Below are 19,492 nucleotides of genomic sequence, written 5' to 3' on the forward strand. Positions count from 1 at the left end.
CTTTGTGCTCAAAATGGTCCTCCCCCCAGGGCATCCCCTCTCATCTTCTGTTCTCAGTTTAAATGTCACTTCCTCTAGGAGGTGAATTCTTCTGCCCACACCATGCTCATCCCACCCCACCCCACCATTATTTCCTATCCCAGCATCTCATCTCCTTCAGAAAACCCACCACAATTTCCAATGAATTATTTTTCAGTTTCCTACTTTTTATTTTCTTACTTTAGACCAGGATTTCTCAACCTCTGCACTGTTAATATTTTGAGTTGGATAACCCTTAGTTCGAGGGGCTGCCCTGTGCATTGTAGAATGGTTAGCAACATCCCTGACCTCTACCCAGAAGATGTCAATACTGTATCCACAGTTGGGACAACCAAACATGTCTCCAGAAATTGCCACATATCCCCTAGGGAAATGTAGACAGCCAAATCACCCTTGGTTCAGAAACAGCACACTAGAGCGTAGGCCAATTGGCCCATCTCGCTCACAGCTGTATCCCCAGCATTAAGCACACAGTAGGTGCTTCGTATACATTTTCTGGATGAATGTATCTTTAGTCTGCTGCCCCCCACCACATTTACATCTGTAAATTCACCACTCATCAGTGTACAGTCCTCTTACCTCCATAAATGCTTTTTAGCCACCAAACCCAGAAGGGATTCACGGGCCCCCTCCCCAATTGTATACCTTCCTGTCTCACCTCCTGGCCTTGGTGCTTGCTATTCTCTTGGCCTGGAATGAACATCGCCTTTGTCCTGGTTATTACTGATCTGTGAAGTTTAATCTTCCCCTGAATGCATTCTCTGAAAACCCAACCACCACCCCATACCAAGGCAGACCTAGCTGGATACTCCCTCCCATGCTCGCCAAGGCCTATTCTTACCAATGTCCCAACACCCATTACACTGTCACTACTAGGTCTCGGTCTTCCCTGCATATTGTAAAAGCAGCTTGAAGAGTGTTGATTCAGCTTTACTTATCTTTCTATCCCTAACATCTGACATCAAACCCAACATGTAATCAGTGTCCAATACGTGTGTGACAAGAACTGACAAATAAATGAATGGGTGAAGCATAATAAAGCAATGAGACCATTTAAGAGTGTCCATCCAAGTGACAGTTGCCCTTCAAAATTGTCACCTTTCGAGACTGGGCATCCATTCAAACAATGCGGTCCTTTCTCAAAATACTCTTGACCTTTACATAAGGCATGGCTCTTAGAGCCAACTTTCTCAGTCATGTAAGAAATTAGGTCCTATTACTTTTTAACTCCAAGCACTTTTTAACTCTTGAAAATCATATTGCTTTTCCTGATCATCTAATCTTATTAACCAAACTTGATCCTTTCACATTTAATGATTTCTGTAGAAATAATGAAATCAAAGCTTCTGTGGAAAGAAAAAAATGACCTGTCACAAATGAATGAATGTATTCCACCGGGCACAGTGGTACACACGTGTAATCCCAGTGACATGGGAGGTTGAGGCAGGAAAATTGTAAATTTGAGGCCAATCCCAGTAACTTAGTGAGGCCCTAAGCAAGGGAAGAATGAAGGAAATGTCCTCTCTAAAAGGATTATCTCAGAAATTAGTCCAGGAATCTGAAAATAATTTGAAAAGTAATAGCACTGGAGGAGTGGAAGGCCCATCAAGAGAGCCGTCCTAAAGGGACATCTTTCGCATGGATAGTTCTTTGCTATTGGCTAAATTTAAAGTCATCTGCAAAGTTATTAAACAGAGTATACCAGAATACACAGTGGATAATAAGCAATTGGGCCCACCAGAATCAGTACTTGGCAGAGTTGAGTTAATCAGATGGGTTAAGGATAGGGGATACAGAGAGGAAGAGAACAGATAATCTTGACATAAACAAGACAGGGAGCCTAGCAACACAACTCCTTTCAAGAGCCAAACCTCTGTTGCTACCTTGATATAAGCTCGTGGTAAATGTCTCCAGGCCTGGGGAGGGGGCCACGCAGCATTTGGTGCTATCACTCCCAGCCTGGGAGTGGCCTAAGCCCACAGAGCGCAGGACCGCCTCTATTATCCATCACCGTTTCCAGAAAGCACACCTTAAAATCCATTGTGATGTCATGAAGCTGCAGTCTCCTGTCCAAATCCAGCTGCAGAGAGACAGGGCTCACATCTGAAAGGAAAAATGGTAAAAGCATTAGGTCAGAGACTTCCCACCTTCCCAGGCCTGCATAAGGTCCTGGTCTAGACTAGCTCTAGGAAGTGCAAAACACTCCAACCTTGATTCTCTGGTTTACCTCTGGGAGAGGAGATTACCAGTACATTTGTACTTGGGTGATCTATTCAAGATCCTGTCTGATTTGGGCCAAATTTCCTCCCCACCATCACCTGATGCTTCTCACAGCTTAGTGGGTTTCAACTTGTCTGTCCACACTGATTCTGAAGCTCAATTCTTTCCATGCACCACCCATTGAAACTCCATAGAGTGAAATAAAGGCAGTTCTCTCTCCTCATAACCTTTCCTTAACATCCAAAAAGCTTTTCACCTCTAACACCCAATAGATCTCAAATATATATATATAGAGAAGGTTCTGCTTGTCAACCTCCCATGCCCCACTGCCATAAGAAATACCTAGAAACCCAAAGGGTTCCTGAGCACCTCCATCTAGCCCCAGCCTGTGGAGCTCCCCCGCAAGTTTGAGCCCCTATAGGCGGGAGATCCTCACCGTTCTGGGACTGCCACCAGCGCGTGGGGCCAGAGGAAGAGACCACATTCTCCACTCGGTGACTATTGTAGTTGTGAGGCAGCCTGGAGTCACACTTGCAGCATTTCAGTCGCCACTGTTGGGGAGAGAGATGGCAGAGGCTCAGGGTCGGGGGGGGTCCTCATCAAATTAGCCCTTGTGACCTGAGATCCCAACATATCATGCCCTCTGTGGGAATCCTACCTCCAGGGATCCATTGATTTCATTAATACACTTGGAAAGGTAAATTTCTTAAAAACAGAGCTATTGGACATCTTTTGATTTAATTCCTTTCTGTCCCTACTAACATACAATTGAATAGTAAATAGATGTTGTAGCTATAAAGGGGTATAAAGTGGTGGAAAAAATAACCTTGAAACACGATGTTGTCTTGAAGAGAAACTTGAGAAGAGTGCCAAAGGCAACAAGAAGGAGGGGATATTTGCATCAATTTAGCGTGGAGTATGCGTCAGATGCAAGCTGGAAAGTTTTATATCTGATCTCCTTTACCCTGAAAGCCTGACTGGCAAACGCTGGGATTTTGAGGATCAGGAAGAGGGGACACCAAAAGAAGATAAAGAAATTTGTGTTTTCAGGGCTAGCTTTGTTAACCCACTTCTTACACTGATTTTCTTTATAAATTGAGTGTGGTTTGGACTAGAATCATTCATTCATCCAACAAATACTGATGGAGTAGGTACCAAATGCCAGGTACAACTGTGGGCTCTGGAGTTAAAATAGTGAACAAAACAAAGGCCCTTTCCTCAGGGGGATGATGTTAAGTGATCTCCAAGGCCTTCCAGCACAGACACCTGGGATGTAGGGTCTCCCCAGATTTCATATTCCCTATCCATAAGAGAGAAGCCAGCCTCACTGAGGAAGTCCCAAGTCCCAAGTCACCTTCCCTGGACTGTGCCTATCTCTTCAAGTGCTATGAATCCCATGGGCTTCATGGTAGGCAAAGATCACCAAGAAAAATATATGATCAGGGAGGCCACATGTACCTTGCTCTTTGAGTTTGTGCCTATGCATACACATGCATGTGCACACACACATACATACACACAACACAGATTACAAAACAACTTTGTCCCCGCTCTCCCATGCTATACATACAAAATTGCTTTTCTCTGAGTAAGCATGATCCCAAGCCCTGTGCTCAACTTCAAGAACACAATCCAGAGGACTACAAATTCTTCCTTCTACAAATTCTTCCTTCTATGGTCCTTCTGGGTAGGGACAACTGGACCTCCACATACCCCAGGCCTCTGCTTTTCCCTAAACCTCCTTTCATCACAATCGAGAAGGGGCTCTGGTGGCCATCTCTGCAGCCTGCTGGTTCCTCGGACTCCACCACATTCATAAAAGGCCATACACAGACGAGGCTGGTGTCTTAGAACTGAATGGATTCACTGACAGTTCAGTTCCAAAGAGATTGAGTGAGTGCGCCGTGCCTGTGCCTTGACTTGTAGGAAATCCTTGCCCAGCATTCATCTTCCCCCTCCACTGCCAACAAAGGTGGGACCCAGAGAACACAATGGGGGAGCCACAGGCCCTGCCCTGGGCCTCGGCTTCCCACTCCACTTCCCAGCTCTCACATCCAATCTTCAAAAGAAGAGAGCTGTCACCCTTCCTGATGCTTGGAGGCATCCTCATCATAATCAAAATCCGCCTTATTAAACACTATCCTTTGGGAGCTTAATGCTCAAATAATGCCAGCACATGTGCCCTATATAAACAGCACCCACTACTCACCTGTCCCTTCCCCATCTCTGTCACTGTCCCTTCCCTTGCCCTGCTACATTATTCTTCATAATACATATCTCCACTTGACATTTGTGCATTTATCATCTGTTTTTTGTTTGTTTGTTTACAGTTTGTTTACTCCATGAGGTCAGGGGGATGATGATTGCTTTCCTTCCCTTTTGTAGTCCCGCTGCTTAGAAATGGATCTAGCACATAGCAGACCCTCACTAAATACTTGTTGAATGAAAGAATGAATTGTAAATGCCCAATAAATACCAACTATTTTCATTAACATTATTGATAGACACTTCCTTCCCTCGCCCAGAGTTTAAAAGGAGAGGTGAGCATTTAGGAGAAAATCAAATGTCATTATTAAATGATGGGCCTATACGTCCAGCTACTCTGGAGGTTGAGGCAGGAGAATTGCTTAAGCTCGGGAGTTCAGAATAAGCCTGGGCAACATAGGGAGAACCCATAGCAAAAATAAATAAATAAACAAAGAAGTGATGGAGTGACTACTATGTACCAAGAACTATAATAGGTAATTTCAATACAATTTCCCATATAAATTTCATGATAACTTTTATGTGATAAGTACTGCTCATTCCATTTTATTTTTGAGAAGGCTGAGGCTCAAAGAGGCAATATGACTTTCCTATGGAGTCATCACCAGTGTCAGCACCAAAGAGTCCCTAACCACCTCTCTCACCCTCACTTTTTTTCCCCTCCCTTTTACCCCCTATTTCCATAGGAAACCATCTGAACAGCAGACCCTGCGAGAGGCACAGTAAAGGGTGACCATCTCTATCTTGCCCAGTGAACTCCAAGAAGGGTTTGTGCGGACCCTGAAGCCAATCGTGGGAGATGCCCAAGGCAAAGAGTCTTTGAGAAGAATCGGCTTCTTCAACTCAGTTACCACTAAGACTGGAGATGTGTCCCTGGCTGAATACCTGGGCCTTGACCATAGTCCATTCTGAGCAAGAGAAGGCTCTTGCTGGAGTCTGACTCCCCTCCAGAATCCTATTTTGGTCCCTGGAAATGAGCATGCCCTTCTCCACACTCTGCCCAGCCCCTCAGGGGCAAACTTTTCCACTCCCCATCCTCTGTCTGCACTCAGCACATGTCCTGAGGAGAGACAAGGGCCAGCTGCCTTCCGGCCAGGCGCCTGTCACCAGAGCTCCCCACTCCCAGCTCTGCTGGGAGCTGATCCCAGCCTGCCCTTGGCCAGGAGAGTGCCAGAAACAAGGCTCTTTCTTTCCCTGGGCCATGGGACAAAGAGCTAGAGACTGTGGAAATGCCCTTGATACTCCCAAATGACAGAATATTATGTAATTATTAAAGACAGTTTAGTGGGTGCAATTGCCAGTAACACAAAAAGAAATTTTTTAAAAGTTGAAATAAAAAGTTTAATTACATGAAGGAGTGACTACATTCCTTTTTATGGGAAAAAAAAAATGTTGGACATAAACTTGTACAAACATCACCTCAAACATATTTTTAAACATTTAGAAAATGTCTAGAAGGAAATATAGCTATATATTAGATGGCACCATATGAAATTGCTGATATTCACCCATTTTGACTTACAAACATAACAACTAGATAGTTCAACCTAATATCTGGGTAATAAGATTCTAGGTCACATTTTTCCTTCTCTGTTATCTTTTAATATGTTTAAACATTTATATCTTGAATATATATTAACTTTTATACTCAAAAACAGACAGCATTAGAAAACAAAATAGACTTAAAAATGTGAGCGTGTTCAGCACGGGCTTATTCCCCTGCCTCCTCCCTTGGTCTCTCCAGGGGTAGTTGGGGCTCTCCATGCCTTCTTCACCCTCCTTCCACGTGTGCAGGCACTGATGGAGGGATCAGATGGCCTCATGGGCTTAAAAACTATGTGCTGCTTATCATAGTAACATAGCTAAGGAGGGATTTAGTTCAATCCTTGGAGGCAGGCTAAGCCAACAGGCTTGAGACAGGTATTTTAAGTAGCTCAGCTTGTCAACTAGCTGGTGGGATGAAGGCCTGAAATAGAGCAGCAGAAGCCTGTATGAAGACAAGCTGCATATTTCTTGTTTCCCCTGGGCCTCAGTGTCCCTGTCTATTTTATTCTTGTGAGCTCATATGTAGCACAGACATGTACACACACATATATATATGCATGTAGGTGAGTCTCAGCATGAGGCTTTTCCTCTCATGGGTGCTATGTGCACTGTCTCCCTCAGAGATGGAAGCTCTCAGCTGCAGCTGCCTCCCGCTCTGGGGTCATCTGGCCAGCATCCTCCTGGCTGTGCCAGCTCAGAGATGCAGCATTATTATCAATTCAGCGTGTCAGGCCTCCAGCCAGTTTGGCTTCTGCTTGCTCTCCAGCTGGAAATGCTGGGCCTTCTCCCTTCTCTTAGAGCTTTCTAGAAGCTCAGCAGTCTGGCCGGAAGACAACCCTCCCAGAGAGTTGGAGGAGGGCAGAGGAGTAAGCAAGAGCCAGCAGGGGCCTAAATCTCAGTGGAGAAGGGTAGAAAGAAAGGCAAATGCAAATGAAAAGCTCTGTGCCTTTGCAGAACACAGAGCTAATTCTGGGGGGAAAAATAGGAGAACGGGCTTGGGTTATACCCAGCATAGCTCCCTCTCAGGAGTGAGCCAGGGGACTGCCTGTGTCCATCTAAGAAGCTACAGTCAGGGTCATGGCCACCATCCAAGGCCAAAAGAAGGAAGCCAAGACCAAAACAAAATAAGACAAAACAAAACAAAACAAAAACCAGCTGCCTTCAAGAAAAGGCATTTCCTCCACACCAGCTTCCTCGTTGGTAAAATGCAGGGGTTGATGAGATAATGAAGTTCCATCGTGCTCCAACATGCTATTGGAATTCTCCTCTACTCCAGCTTATCAGCCCAGAAGTCAAAAGCACTCCCAGCAAGTATACAAAGGAAGCAGGAGAAAAATAAGACATTGGCCAGATGCTCAGAGAAGAGGATGGTGGGAGAGGGATCCCTGAAGGTCTTTAGTCAGCAAAGTATCTGTTAGATTCCTTGAGCTGCAGCATTTCTATGTGAAAGGAGATTGCCAGGCAACGTCAAAAGTCAGGGCCTGCGGCAGGTGCTGGCTGTTTTGAGCCATTTTCAACTTCAGTTTTTTCCTTATCATGAATTGAAATTTTGATCAGAGCCTTAACTTAGTGCAGCCCTATCTCCATCCTAACTAATTTTAGAAAGGTCAGTTCTGAAGCTGATTATAGAGATGATGCATACTATACACCCCAAAATTACACTGCACCAGTCTCTCTCATGAGCAGTGTGTGTGTGTGTGTGTGTGTGTGTATACATATATATGTATATGTGTTTGTGTGTGTGTGTATATATATATATATATATATATATATATATATATATGATTTTACTTTATCTTTCCAAAATCAATTACATTTTACAAATAGTGGGTAGTCCCCTTTTACAGATTAGGAAAGTGAACTTTAAATAAGAAGTATGTCCAAACCCATAAAATTAGGAAGGGATGAAACAGAGATTCTTGTCCCAGGTTGTCTGACTCAAACCTACCTATGCTATTCTGATTTAAGGAGTACAGAGGTAAGCTGGCAACTACTAGAATTTGCAGACTAGAATGGATTTGCAGGGTACTCCCTTCCCAACTGCAGCACAGACCTATCTAGAAACAGAGATGTCCCCCTCGTCCTGAGCATAGAGAGCTGGCATGTGTGTCTGGGACCTCTACAGATTCCATGACTGACAATGGGATTCTATAGCTCCTGCCAGGGACACAGGCAGAGGGCAGAAGGCTGTCAAGGAAATAAGGTAGGCCTGGCATATGTTGCCCAGAGGCTTCCAGGGTGCTGAACCCTAGGGTCAGTGGGGCAAGAGGCCAGGCCAGCAAAGTTGTAAAGCCATCCTGGTTATGTGTCTAAGTCTTCTATTACACCTTTCCCCCTCTATTCTCTCCTTTTGCTCCACAAGACCCTCTTCCTCACTCATAACAGCCAGGACCCTCGGGTCTCATATTTTACCCATGTTTGGCATCTTTCTGACAGCAACCCCCTATGTTGCCCCTTTTTATTTTCTTCTATTCCCTCAAAATTGACTCCCCCTTGGTCTTACTCTCTTGAGACTCTGCAGAAGTCACAGTTAAGTTTCGATAAACCCTTGCTGAGGCAGACCTATGGTAGATCATAGGTTGCTGTTTTGCCTTTCCTAGGGGTGACTGCATTTAAAACAAGAATCTCAACAATGTTCCATCCAAAACAGTGACACCCCAAAAGTAGGAGTTTGGGGATTTTTAGACCTTAGGCCTCTGGGAAACAGAAAAACCGATATTTTGGTCACACAGGTTCAAAGCCCTCTTAGGCAAAGGATGGTGATGATTGTACACATAGGAACACATCCTCAGCCTACACAGTAGCTTTACTGAAGGTCAAGAAGACAGACAATTTCCAGATCCAAATGGACAGTGACTGTTGATGTGTGCACATGTGGGTATGGGTATGCTTGTGTGTGTGTTGGGAAAGAGGGAATCTCCAACTGGCTGTGGCTCCCCAGTTTCTTTCCAAGAGATAAAAATGACAGCTGTTTGGTTTATACAGTTAATTAACCTGAGGAATGTGCTGTGTAAGACTGTTATTTAGGCAACTGGATAATTAAGTTTTCCCTCAGAAAGGGAGAGATGTGGGGGATAAATAGAACAGTAAAGGGAGCAAACACAAGGTTAGAGACATTATTGGGAGCAGAACCCAGAGCTGGAAGCTTCCAGATAAAACTCCCTGGTTCTAGAGGGTGGGTATCAGCCCAGAGATGACCAGTGGATGTGGCTCAGCCTTTGCAGCCTGGCCCTGAGAAAGACTGAGGACCCACAGGGTCACACACGTCACTCAGTTATCTCAGAAGCAGGCAGTCACTAATACAGAGTAAAAGGCTGACTAACTCAACTCCTTCATTTCATAAAACGGGAAATGGAAAAGGAGTCATGACCTTCACAAGGTCTCCAACTTATTCTAAGGGTCAAACCAGGACCAGAACTAGAGAGTCTTCACCCCCGATCTGGGGTGATGTCACTGACGACAGTGACTGCATTTGAATTCTTCAGCAGCCCACTGTGGATCAGATTGGCAGCAGTCACCTTGGGAGGCCGAGAGCAGACCAACCCCAGGATGAGGTGATTTCAGCGAGGTACGTGAGCATGCATCCTGATCAAGAAAGAAATGCTCAGGAGGGGGATCTGCAGATGGGCATTCTCTGCATGCAGACACAGCCTCTGGAGGCAGGGACGGGGACGAGACAGGACAGAACAGTCAGCTTCTGCCAGGCACCTCGCATCCACTGTGCACATTCCTTTACACAATACTCAGAGCAACCCTTAAAGTGGGTGCTGTCAATTGCTCCTATTTACCAAATGAAGCTCTGGGACAGCATAGAAATTAATGAGGGGAAGGAGGTAACACAGTCACTTGACTCTGCCTTGAGACTAAAGAAATAATGGTGGTGGTGGTGAGTTTACCCAGAAGTTATCTTGGAGCTAGAAGAGAGCAAACAAGGGGATGGGCTGGAACTGCAGCCTCAGGCCTTTTTGAAAAAGAGCAGCCTAGGCCCAAGCCCAGACATTTAATAGGTCATCAAGGCGGGCTGCCGCCCAGAAGGCCAAAGTTGGGGAAGTGGGGAGGAGGTGCCATAGGGCAAACCTGGCCAAGTCCAAAATCCATTGCAAGGGTTGCAACATGAATCCAAAACCCAAAGAGCAAGCCCTTGAGACCAGTATGATGTAACCACTGAGACAGAATCAGACAGGAGAGGTAGCATGTAAGGTGGGTCCACAAAAACGGAGCTGCTTCTCAGAGTTCAGGAGATAGGAGAGACAATATTGAAATTGGGAGTCCCTGCTACTCCTGTAATTCCCACCCCACCATCTCCCTCTGTTAGTCAGTGGGATTGGAAGTGGGAGGTGCAGTAAAACAGAAATGTCCAAAAGTCATGAACCCCCACTGCACTTGAATCCATGCCACATCAGCAGCAGGCAGTGTGTGCCCAGTGACTTTGTACTAGGCTCAGGGCTCGCCACATCACCCCTGCATGGAAATAGAACAGAGGCACTAATCAGAGGCCTTAACTTGAGGATGGTGTGTACATGGGAGTGGGAGCTGGTAGAAAGGAGGGGTCAAAGGGTGAAGAGGTACTTAGGTACACAGCTCTGTATCATCCACCTGTGACTATCCAGAACATGCCCCTGTGCCTTCTCAACACCTGCGTGTTTCCACCAGAAGTGTGGGGTCCAAACACATACTGAAAACTTTCCAATAGCTCATATTAATAACAAGAGCCACCCATGGGGTGTCATGACAATTAGCTTACACGTAAACTCTTAGTAGGTTGCCTAGAGTATATAATGTGTGCTTCATAAATGAGAGTTGCTACTAGTATCACTTAAGAACAAAAGAAACTTAAAGACTGGAACTGAAACTCAACACAGTTGAAATCTGAATTCTTAAATTTTTTCACACAGCCACCACTGCCGGGAGTCATCAGTATATGTATCCATCGTTGGAAGCTATGGCCTACAAGAAGCTTAGGCATGTAAAAGAGAGGAAAAAAGAAATGAAAAAAAGAGAGGAAGAGGGCAGGGAAGAGGTGCTGGTGGTCAGTAGTTGGCTCATTCCCAAAGAATGTGGGAGCAAAAGAGGGACCATCTTGTCCAACACTCACTCATGAAAGAGAAGAACAAGACTAAGGGTAATTTGGCAGACAAGGTCATACCACAAGTTAATGGCAGACCTGGAATTACACACCTCCTTCAAGATGCTCCCATCCCCCATTCTTTTCCAAAGGCTATCTGGATTTATTTCCCTTATAGAAAAAGAGTTAATGCTTCTCAGCTTTCATATCAGGAAAATAGCTGAGATTTATCCATCCCCAGGGTTGCAAAAGTCTAGACTTCTCTTTTGCAAGCACTGTGTTTTGCTCTCATGGGGCTGCTTACAAACATGGAATGCAGCTGGCTCCCTGGGGCATCTGGGAGAAGGAGAGGGCAGACCATGGAGAAGCCAAAAGCCCAGGCCTAGCAGGGGAGAGGCTGTCCAGACAGGGCTGAAAGCAAGGGCATGTCCCAATATGGGGGCTTCTGATCTCTCCTTGCTTCCCCTTCCAGAAGGCAAGTCAGTCTGATGAAGAAACCAGCAAGAGGTATCCCTGGAATTTTCAGACATGGGCTCAAAGGCACATGACTGGGCAGTGGGGAATATAGGAAGGGGGCAGCTAAAATCATTTTGTTGCCTAGAAAGCTCAATAATTCCAGGTCCCCCGATGCTTGTGGAGTCATCTGGGCCCACAGGGAGTACTTGCCTTACCTAAACCTGTCAAATGGGCTTTCCCACATCCAAGTGGGTGAGACACAGAAACCACAGCCATCTCTGCTCAGCACCTCTGAAGTTATTATTCAGTACTATTAAAAATAGCCAAGAGAACACTAGGGACTAAAAGGCCAATGAAGCCATATCAGATACCACCTTCCCAAGTCCTAAGGACAAGGGCACCTGGAAAGAGGAAACCATAGATAACCTGAGTCTCCTTCATAGCAATCACTCAATCTCACTTTCTCTTCCTCTCTCTCCCGTTCCCCCAAAGGCTGCAAAGATTCAGGGCAAACCATGTTTTAACCACTTCTTTCAGGACTATGTTTATTTGGTTGGTTGGTTTGGGTTTTGGTACCAGGGATTAAACCCAAGAGCACTAAGCCACATTCCCAGACCTTTTAATTTTTTAAATTTTGAGACAGTCTCGCCAGCTTGCTTACAGTCTCACTAAATTGCTGAGGCTGGCTTTGAACCTACAATCCTCCAGCCCCAGCCTCCCAAGCCTCTAGGATTACAGGCATGCACCACCATGCCCAGCCAGGCTTATGTTTTGAGGGCAGCAAAATGACTAATAAAGCAACTTGAAGATAAGAAAACACTGAGTAATTAATTTCAACTTTGCGTAGAAAGATCCCACCTTGTTGAAGGGAAATGTTCCTACAAAAGAGATTCAGATGCACCATGGAAGAAAAAGCCCAACAGTTCTTTTAAAAAGCCAATTACCTAACAGGCAATGTTAATCAACATAGCTCCCAAAATTGAGCTCCTGGATTTGTTTGGTTTCTTTTCCAATTTATCAGTTATCTGACTGTCACCGATAACCTCATGTCACTTCTTCACTTATCTCACTGATTTGTTTTTAACAAGTTTGAGTATTTTCCAGTGGACCACTAACAGATAAGTAAGTTGGCCCTTACACAAAACAGTGGCAAAACGCAAAAGATAGATTCTAGCCTCCAGTCATATATTCTCCTTCTAGCTCTGCCCCATCCACACTCCAACACTGGTCAAAAAAGTGGTGGTGACAGAGGGACCATGCTCAACTTGGTCACATTGTAGCAAGAACACCAGTCAGTGCACATCTCAGCCCCCATGTTCCACCAGTCTTATCTTTGACCACCAAAGATGGCACCCGAGATTCTGCATACCTAAGAGATCAATATTTGTCCATTCGCCTATCCCCAAAGCTTGAAATCTATCCTTTGCCAATGCCCATGCTCAAGGGCTGAGAAAAAACCTTTTCAGCTTTATCCAATGAAAGAGGGAAAAAGGACATTTGGCTAATTCTGAGTATATTCTCTCTTGCCCAATTAACATGTAAATTCCTTAAAAGCAGGGATCTAGCCTTAAGTTTCTTATATTTCTCTGCTCTTCACAGTCGCACACTCTAAGTACTCAGTGAACAAATGGCAGGCCCACCCCACCTTTCTCCAGTACAAGAGGCCATAGAAGTAGGTCCTACCTCTCCATACTGTGTGCAATAGGTCTCAGGCTTGGTCAGTCCACAGGTAGATGAAGCTCGGAGAAACCGGGTCCTTCCAATGAGCAAGTCCCCAACAGGTGGGTAGCAGGCCCCACGGGAGCAGGCTTGTTGGGCACGCAGGAAGCCGGGCAAGGCTGAAATCACAGGGGTGTGCTAGGGTATGGCCCAGAGAGAGGAGGGTTTAACTGGCCACATATCCCTCAGGAGAGTTGATATTTGCAGGACTGGACCCTCTGTCTCACTCCTGTCCCACTCCCTGCTGGTGGTAATGATTATAGTCCTGATACTATTAGATGAGAAATCTGATTTTATATCCTATAATCCCAAGTTTAAAAAGGAGAAGAGGAGAATGCTCAGAGGAGAAACATGGCAACCTAAACCCACCCAACCTTTAAATGTTGTGTCTACAGGGGATTTTAGAATCAAGCTAGAGACACACCCAGCCACCAGGACATGGTACAAAGCTCTTTTTGCCTACTGCATGTCCTGTCAACAGCCTAGAGGAGGGGACTGCTGAGCCATCTGTGGAAGATGGAGAGAGGTGGCATTCTTTCTACTCCTTTATCTGCAAAACTGACCCAGCCACTTTTTTCAGGTATTCAGTTACGATTCACTAGAAAATCAAAAATTCAAGTCACAGTGGCTCTAGAACCTGCTTGAAAGTGAGAAGGTAGCAAATAAATGGTGACAAGTGCTCAGGAAATCACACACCACCCTCAGATAAGAATAAAAGACATTTGGGAGCCTTTCAAGAGAGGCAGAGAATCTTCTTCCTCAAAGGCCCTACAGAGTATGGAAACTCTCACAGATGTCCCCATTAGACTTTGGTAAACTCTCTTCTACCTGTGATGGTCACCTCCCTGCTAAAGGACAAGACATGGGACAGGGACACTTACCAAAACACAGGAAAAGGAACAGCCTCATCATCAGCCAGTGGGGTGATCCTCAGAGAGAACCTCACCTTTGGGCAGAGCGAAGCAGACTCTGTAAAATAATACAACCTCCTTAGGGGACATGAGCCCCTTTCTTTTTAGGCTTTTGGGCCCATGTTTTTTTCAGAAGTTGTTACTTAGGGTCCTGGCCAACAGCAAGCAGCAAACACATTTGTGACCAAAATCTTGGAAAATGCCAGAGTCCTAGACCCCCTTCCTAGCTGTTGTGTGACTCACAGGGTACCCTGGGAAAATCCCATTCCTCCCAGACTTCAACTTCTTCCTGTGAAATGGTTAGGAAGGAGGATCAACCCTGCTCACTCCACTGGGCCATAAAGAAGACGTGGGGAGTAGAAAGGAACAGAAAGAGAGCTGTAGGGAGACCCCAGGCCTTTCTCCTTCCTCCAGGGAGAAGACTGATCTTCCTCAGGGCCTGGACCAGCAGTCTCAACCTACAGTCCAGCCTACAGTCCAACAGGCAAATAGGGCAAGTGGCTGAGATCCTGGGAGCAAGCCCTCTCCCACCATTGGCATCACCAAGAGCCACAGTGAGGCTGGGGCTGTGGTGAGCACAATTCTAGACTAAGCAGATAACTGGGAGGCAATGGGAGACAGGTGGGGCCTGGCTGTTTTTTAAAGAGTGATAGAGGATTTAATCTAAACTGAAAGCAAACCAAAATATCTCATTTATGGGCAGAGAATCTGAAGGCAGCTGGAAATGAAGATTCAGAAGCTTCAAGTGGGGGGGTCCCAGAGGTGCACCCGCCCCGTGGAGGCATGCTCCATCCTTCCTCCTGCAGTGTCTTCCCTATGCCTTGGATTGGACCTTGCTCTACTCCAATGACAGCCACACACTCCATTAGCTGGCATAGAGGGATGGGGGACTGGCATGGGTAATCTGGGGGCATTTAAACCTTTAAATCCTACTGCTTTAAAATCATCTTTTCCATCAAAGGGAGATAAGTAGAGGAAAGGGACCAGGGGGAGGAAGAAGTAGAGGGAGGGAGGAAGTGTTAGGGAACGATATTGGTCAAATTATATTGTTACGTTGTGAGCATGAATTAATATGTAACAAAAATCCCATCACTACCTACAACTATAATGTACCAATAATAAAAAAAATTTTTTTTAAGTGGAAAGAGAAAAATAATAATTCCTTCCAATAGCCAGCATGCAGCTTAAGGTCCCACGATTGTCAGTGACCTAAGAGAGAGGCCTACCTCCTGTTTTTTGTCCAGTGCTCTCTCTGCAGTCCCACCCCAGAGCTGGAAATCCCCCAGGAACGAAGCACTCTGGGCTGGGCCAACCCACCCTTCCCGCTTCTCTTTTGTGTTCAGTTCCAGACCTGAACCGGCTTTCTTCTAAGTCACTGAGGTGCTTATCAGAGGTAGAAAAGCAGAGCAAACAGCAGCAGACATCTTAACAAGCGTTTGGAGGTGCACTCACTCAGGTGAGCTCCCAGAGGGAGGAAGGAATCAGGCTCTGCTACCAGCTCCAGGCACCCAGAGACAGCCTGCTCCCCACCCGCCCCCTCTGGGCAGGTGAAGGCAGGTAACATACCTCTCCCGGTGATACTGTTCCCTCGCCAGATCGCCTCTCTAAGAGCTCCCCTCAAATGTGGGGGTCTCCTCTCTTGGCTTCAAAGTTTTAAACAACAGCCTCACCTCTGGAGACTCCCTGGCTGGGCGGCGTCCCACTGCAGGGCGGGCCTCAGGAATCTGGTAGCAGTCACGCCCATCTGTCGTCACTGCACCCCCACCCTCAGACGAGACTGGGCAAGTGGGCCATCCTGAGGCTCTGAAGCAAGCTCTGCAGTGCCCACTGACCTATGGGTGCCTTGAGGGTTGGAAAGGGTCCTGCAAACAGAAAGCACCGGGCAAATATGAGTGATCATAACAGACCTGGACCCCTGGAGTGGGCAAAGTCTCTCAATTTGGTACCAGGCACTTACTTGGCATCTTTCCAAGGCCAGTAGTGGTCACCTTCCTCTTATTTCCTGGACCACCCTAGACAAGAAGACTAAGCAGGGGACACAAAGAGCAGAGCTTGTATACAAAATGTTAAAGCCTAGACATGTGGTTGGGCTGGCGGGTGAGAAGACCCAAACATCCAGACCCCTCACAAGGGGAAAATGTGGAAAATCCCAGCTTCTTGGGGAACTTTGGAGGATCCTTAAAAGGATCAGGAAATGGTCAGAGCTCAACTCTCCAGGGAAGTTTAAGAGGGATGAACAGAAGAACTCCAAGCCTCGCCTCTGGCTACCTCCACAGAGTTGGCAGGGAGCCCTATGACAGGTAACTACCTGTGAGTCACTGCCTGGGCTGCAGGGAGGGCTGGTCTGCTAGCCCCTCCCTCCTGGGCAGGAATGCCAGCCCCGAGGGCCAGAAAACAGACTTGACCACAAGTGGTGGAAGGAAAAGCTGAGGCAGAGCTGGACTAGAAAAGTCAAAGCAGACTTCCCCTGGCCCTCTGCCAGGCCAGAGAACACGGCTCCCTTTGTGGGACTTAGGCGGGCTCCTAGCTGAGGGTTCCTAGGCCCAAGAACCACTGTAAATGGCAAAAGCAGGTCCAGGATGAAAGGCTGGTCTCATTGGACACTCTTTCCCCACCCTGTTGGGTCAGAGGGCTTTTGTGGAGACCTGGAAGGTCATTCAGTCCCGATCTTGGCCCTGGAGCACTTACCCTGGCATCCTTCTGGAACATTATTGCCTAAAGTTGCACTTTAAAGGAGACTCTTTCCCATTCTAGCATTTCAGTGTCTTCTAAGCAAAAAGTTGTCTACCACCACAGGGGTTATGCCCAAGCAATTGGTTGGAGAACACTTAGGGACAAATGTAGGATTCTGTGGATTAAATTAGGTATGTCTAACTCCCACATTCTAATTTAGCCCAGGTTCAGGTGGGTGGGAGAATACTGTAATCAGCAAGTGGGCAGTAAGTTGTTTAGATGCATAGCTGGCGTGCCAATAAATGTTAGTTTCTTGCCCACTGTAAGAATTCCAGTGAAATCTGCCTTAACTTAGCAAGCAGAGGTCAGAACAAGAAACCTGACTTCATCAGCCCTGCAGAACACAGAGACCCCCATTCAGTCCACTGCAGAGAAGGGTCACTTTGAAGTCCCTGTATTTTGAGCCCTCCCACATAGTGATCTCTCTCTCTCTCTCTCTCTTTCTCCACTCCCTCAACTCTCTGAACATAAAACTTCAGGGGACTTTCATTCTCTGCCCATCACCAAAGGATATGACAAAGAACTCAGTAATAATTAACTCAGCAGAAGAGAGCAGGTGTTGTAATCTCAGTTCCTAGACCAGAGGAAAGCAGGCAGGGCAGACATGTGGGGGACCTCACCATGAGTAGCTGGAGCTCTTTAAATCCCCACTCCTCCCCCTTTCTGAGGCTAGAAGCTCAGGTAAATAAGCATTTGGTGTCTCAGACTTCACAAGCTGGGACAGGTCCCTGAGATTGGCTTCACAGAATGGAAATGCCAATTGCTCTGCTAGGGCCCCCCACGCACTCCCCAGCAAAGCTCAGGAAGCTGTTTATGCAGACTGCCAAGAGTATCCCTCCTCTTCAAGGACATTGATCATTCCCAAATCAGGACCCAAAGCTCCCAGAATTCTGGGGCACCCAACACAGGCTTCAGAATGTCAAAGCCTAGATGAACACATTAGGCTTTGACATTCTGAAGCCTGTGTTGGATGCCCCAGAATTCTAAAATAGAGCCTTAGGCTCAGCTGGGGTCTGACCAGGGCTAGAGAGGAGATGGGGAGGTGCCCCAAGCACCTCATCCTTCCTCTGCACACCCCTTTCTTCTCACCCTGCCAGACACTTTCCTGCTACAAAGGGCTCTTCTCCCCTGGAGCCTTGTTGGTTCATTAGAACTTTTACTTGGGAAAGCGGCTGGTGAAATCAGTCTTGACTCCTATTTTTCACACATCCACACCAATCTACCGGTAAATGCCATTAGCTTCTCCCTCCAAAAGTAACCAGAATCTAATTCCACCTTTTTGCATGGGCCTCTCTGCCCTGGACTTCTGCAACTGCAGACCTGGTCTCCTCTGCACAGGTCTATTGTCAAAGCCGAACACAGCAGGTCACTTCACTCCCCTTCTGGGAACCCTGCAAGAGCTCCACATCTCACTCAGGACCAGCCTCTCATTACCTCTCTACCTCTGCTACTTCCCCTACCTGCCTTCACCCCAGCCACAAAGATTCCTCGCTGTGCCTCCAGATGCCCCAGGTCTGCCTCTGTCTTAGGGTCTTTGCCTCAGCTGCTCCTGACACTTGAAATGCTCCTCCCCTGCATATCTTCAAAACTAACTCACCATTTTGAAGTCTTTGTTCAAATTCTAATTTCTCAATGAGGCTTACTCTGGCTACCTTATTTAATTTTACAACCAACTTTCCTGCTTCATATCTGTTCAACATTCCTAACACACCCAACCCCACCTACTTTACATTTTTTGGTGGGTTTTTGTTTTCTTCTCTTTTCTTTCTTTCTTTTTTCTTTTTTTTTTTTTTTCATTTTTGGCAATACTAACCATCATCTAACCAACATAAAATACTTTACCTATTTATCATGCTTACCTTCTGTCTTCCCCAATAGAATGTTAAGTCCAGGAAGGTAAAGGTGGTTGTGTATTTTGTTCACTACTCTCTTCCAAGCGCCTGGCATATGGTAGGTGCTCACTATTTGTGCAATAAAAATATTCTCACTGAAGTATGAATAATTGATATCATTTAATGAGTCTCTCATGCTTTTTTTTTTTTTTTTTGCACATTTGAAGGGGGCAGTCCAGGCTTTTGGTCACCAGAATGGATTATTAATTGCTGAAATTCATGCCTCAGTCAGCTGATGCTTGAGGTCTTTCTCTGAGGCACCTATCCCAGATGATGAAAAATGTCAATATAGGCAGTACCTTCCTTTGCCTGCTTAGCAGTCACTCCTGGCAATGACTCTGCTAGAACATGGGGGTGGCATTAGAAGCTACTGTCTCCATTATCCATCTGTCAGGTTCAAACAGTGTAAGTTGCCAGGAAAAGCAGCCAAGATCTGATCACTGAGCAATCAAGGGATACGGAGCAAGGGAAGACGAAGAAAGGAAGAGAATAAAAGAGGAGGAGCAAGCCTGCTCCAGGCTGCTGCACTCAGGTGTTGGAGGAAGGGACACCAGGTGACTAAGGCTCAAGCACCACCTGAATACAGTGAGTCATGACTGAGTCCTTGTCTGGGGAACAGGGTGGACCCCAGCAATGGTCCTGGGTAT

The 19,492-nt window shown here is 46.2% G+C and overlaps 1 protein-coding gene across 6 annotated transcripts in view; it reads right to left on the reverse strand.

The window, feature by feature from the left end:
• Lamb3 (laminin subunit beta 3) overlaps window positions 1–19,492 on the reverse strand; it is a 43,504-nt gene that overhangs the window by 21,306 nt on the left and 2,706 nt on the right. The window contains exons 1-7 of one of the 6 annotated variants that reach the window (XM_046452252.2): window positions 16,909–17,606; window positions 16,178–16,245; window positions 15,787–16,082; window positions 14,191–14,278; window positions 13,274–13,428; window positions 2,696–2,810; window positions 2,069–2,142 (exon numbers count right to left, since the gene is read on the reverse strand). In XM_046452252.2, coding sequence (XP_046308208.1) covers window positions 2,069–2,142; window positions 2,696–2,810; window positions 13,274–13,428; window positions 14,191–14,221 — 375 coding nt within the window. In that variant the 5' untranslated portion in view covers window positions 14,222–14,278; window positions 15,787–16,082; window positions 16,178–16,245; window positions 16,909–17,606. Of the gene's footprint in view, window positions 1–2,068; window positions 2,143–2,695; window positions 2,811–13,273; window positions 13,429–14,190; window positions 14,279–15,786; window positions 16,083–16,177; window positions 16,826–16,908; window positions 17,607–19,492 lie in introns of those variants that run through there. The other 5 variants (XM_058581942.1, XM_058581943.1, XM_046452260.2 and 2 more) reach the window with 5 other exon arrangements.

This window comes from Marmota monax, unplaced genomic scaffold (assembly GCF_021218885.2).
Source record: "Marmota monax isolate L192 unplaced genomic scaffold, Marmota_monax_Labrador192_F-V1.1 WCK01_AAM20220418_F8-fsc00105, whole genome shotgun sequence".
Taxonomy (NCBI): domain Eukaryota; kingdom Metazoa; phylum Chordata; class Mammalia; order Rodentia; family Sciuridae; genus Marmota; species Marmota monax.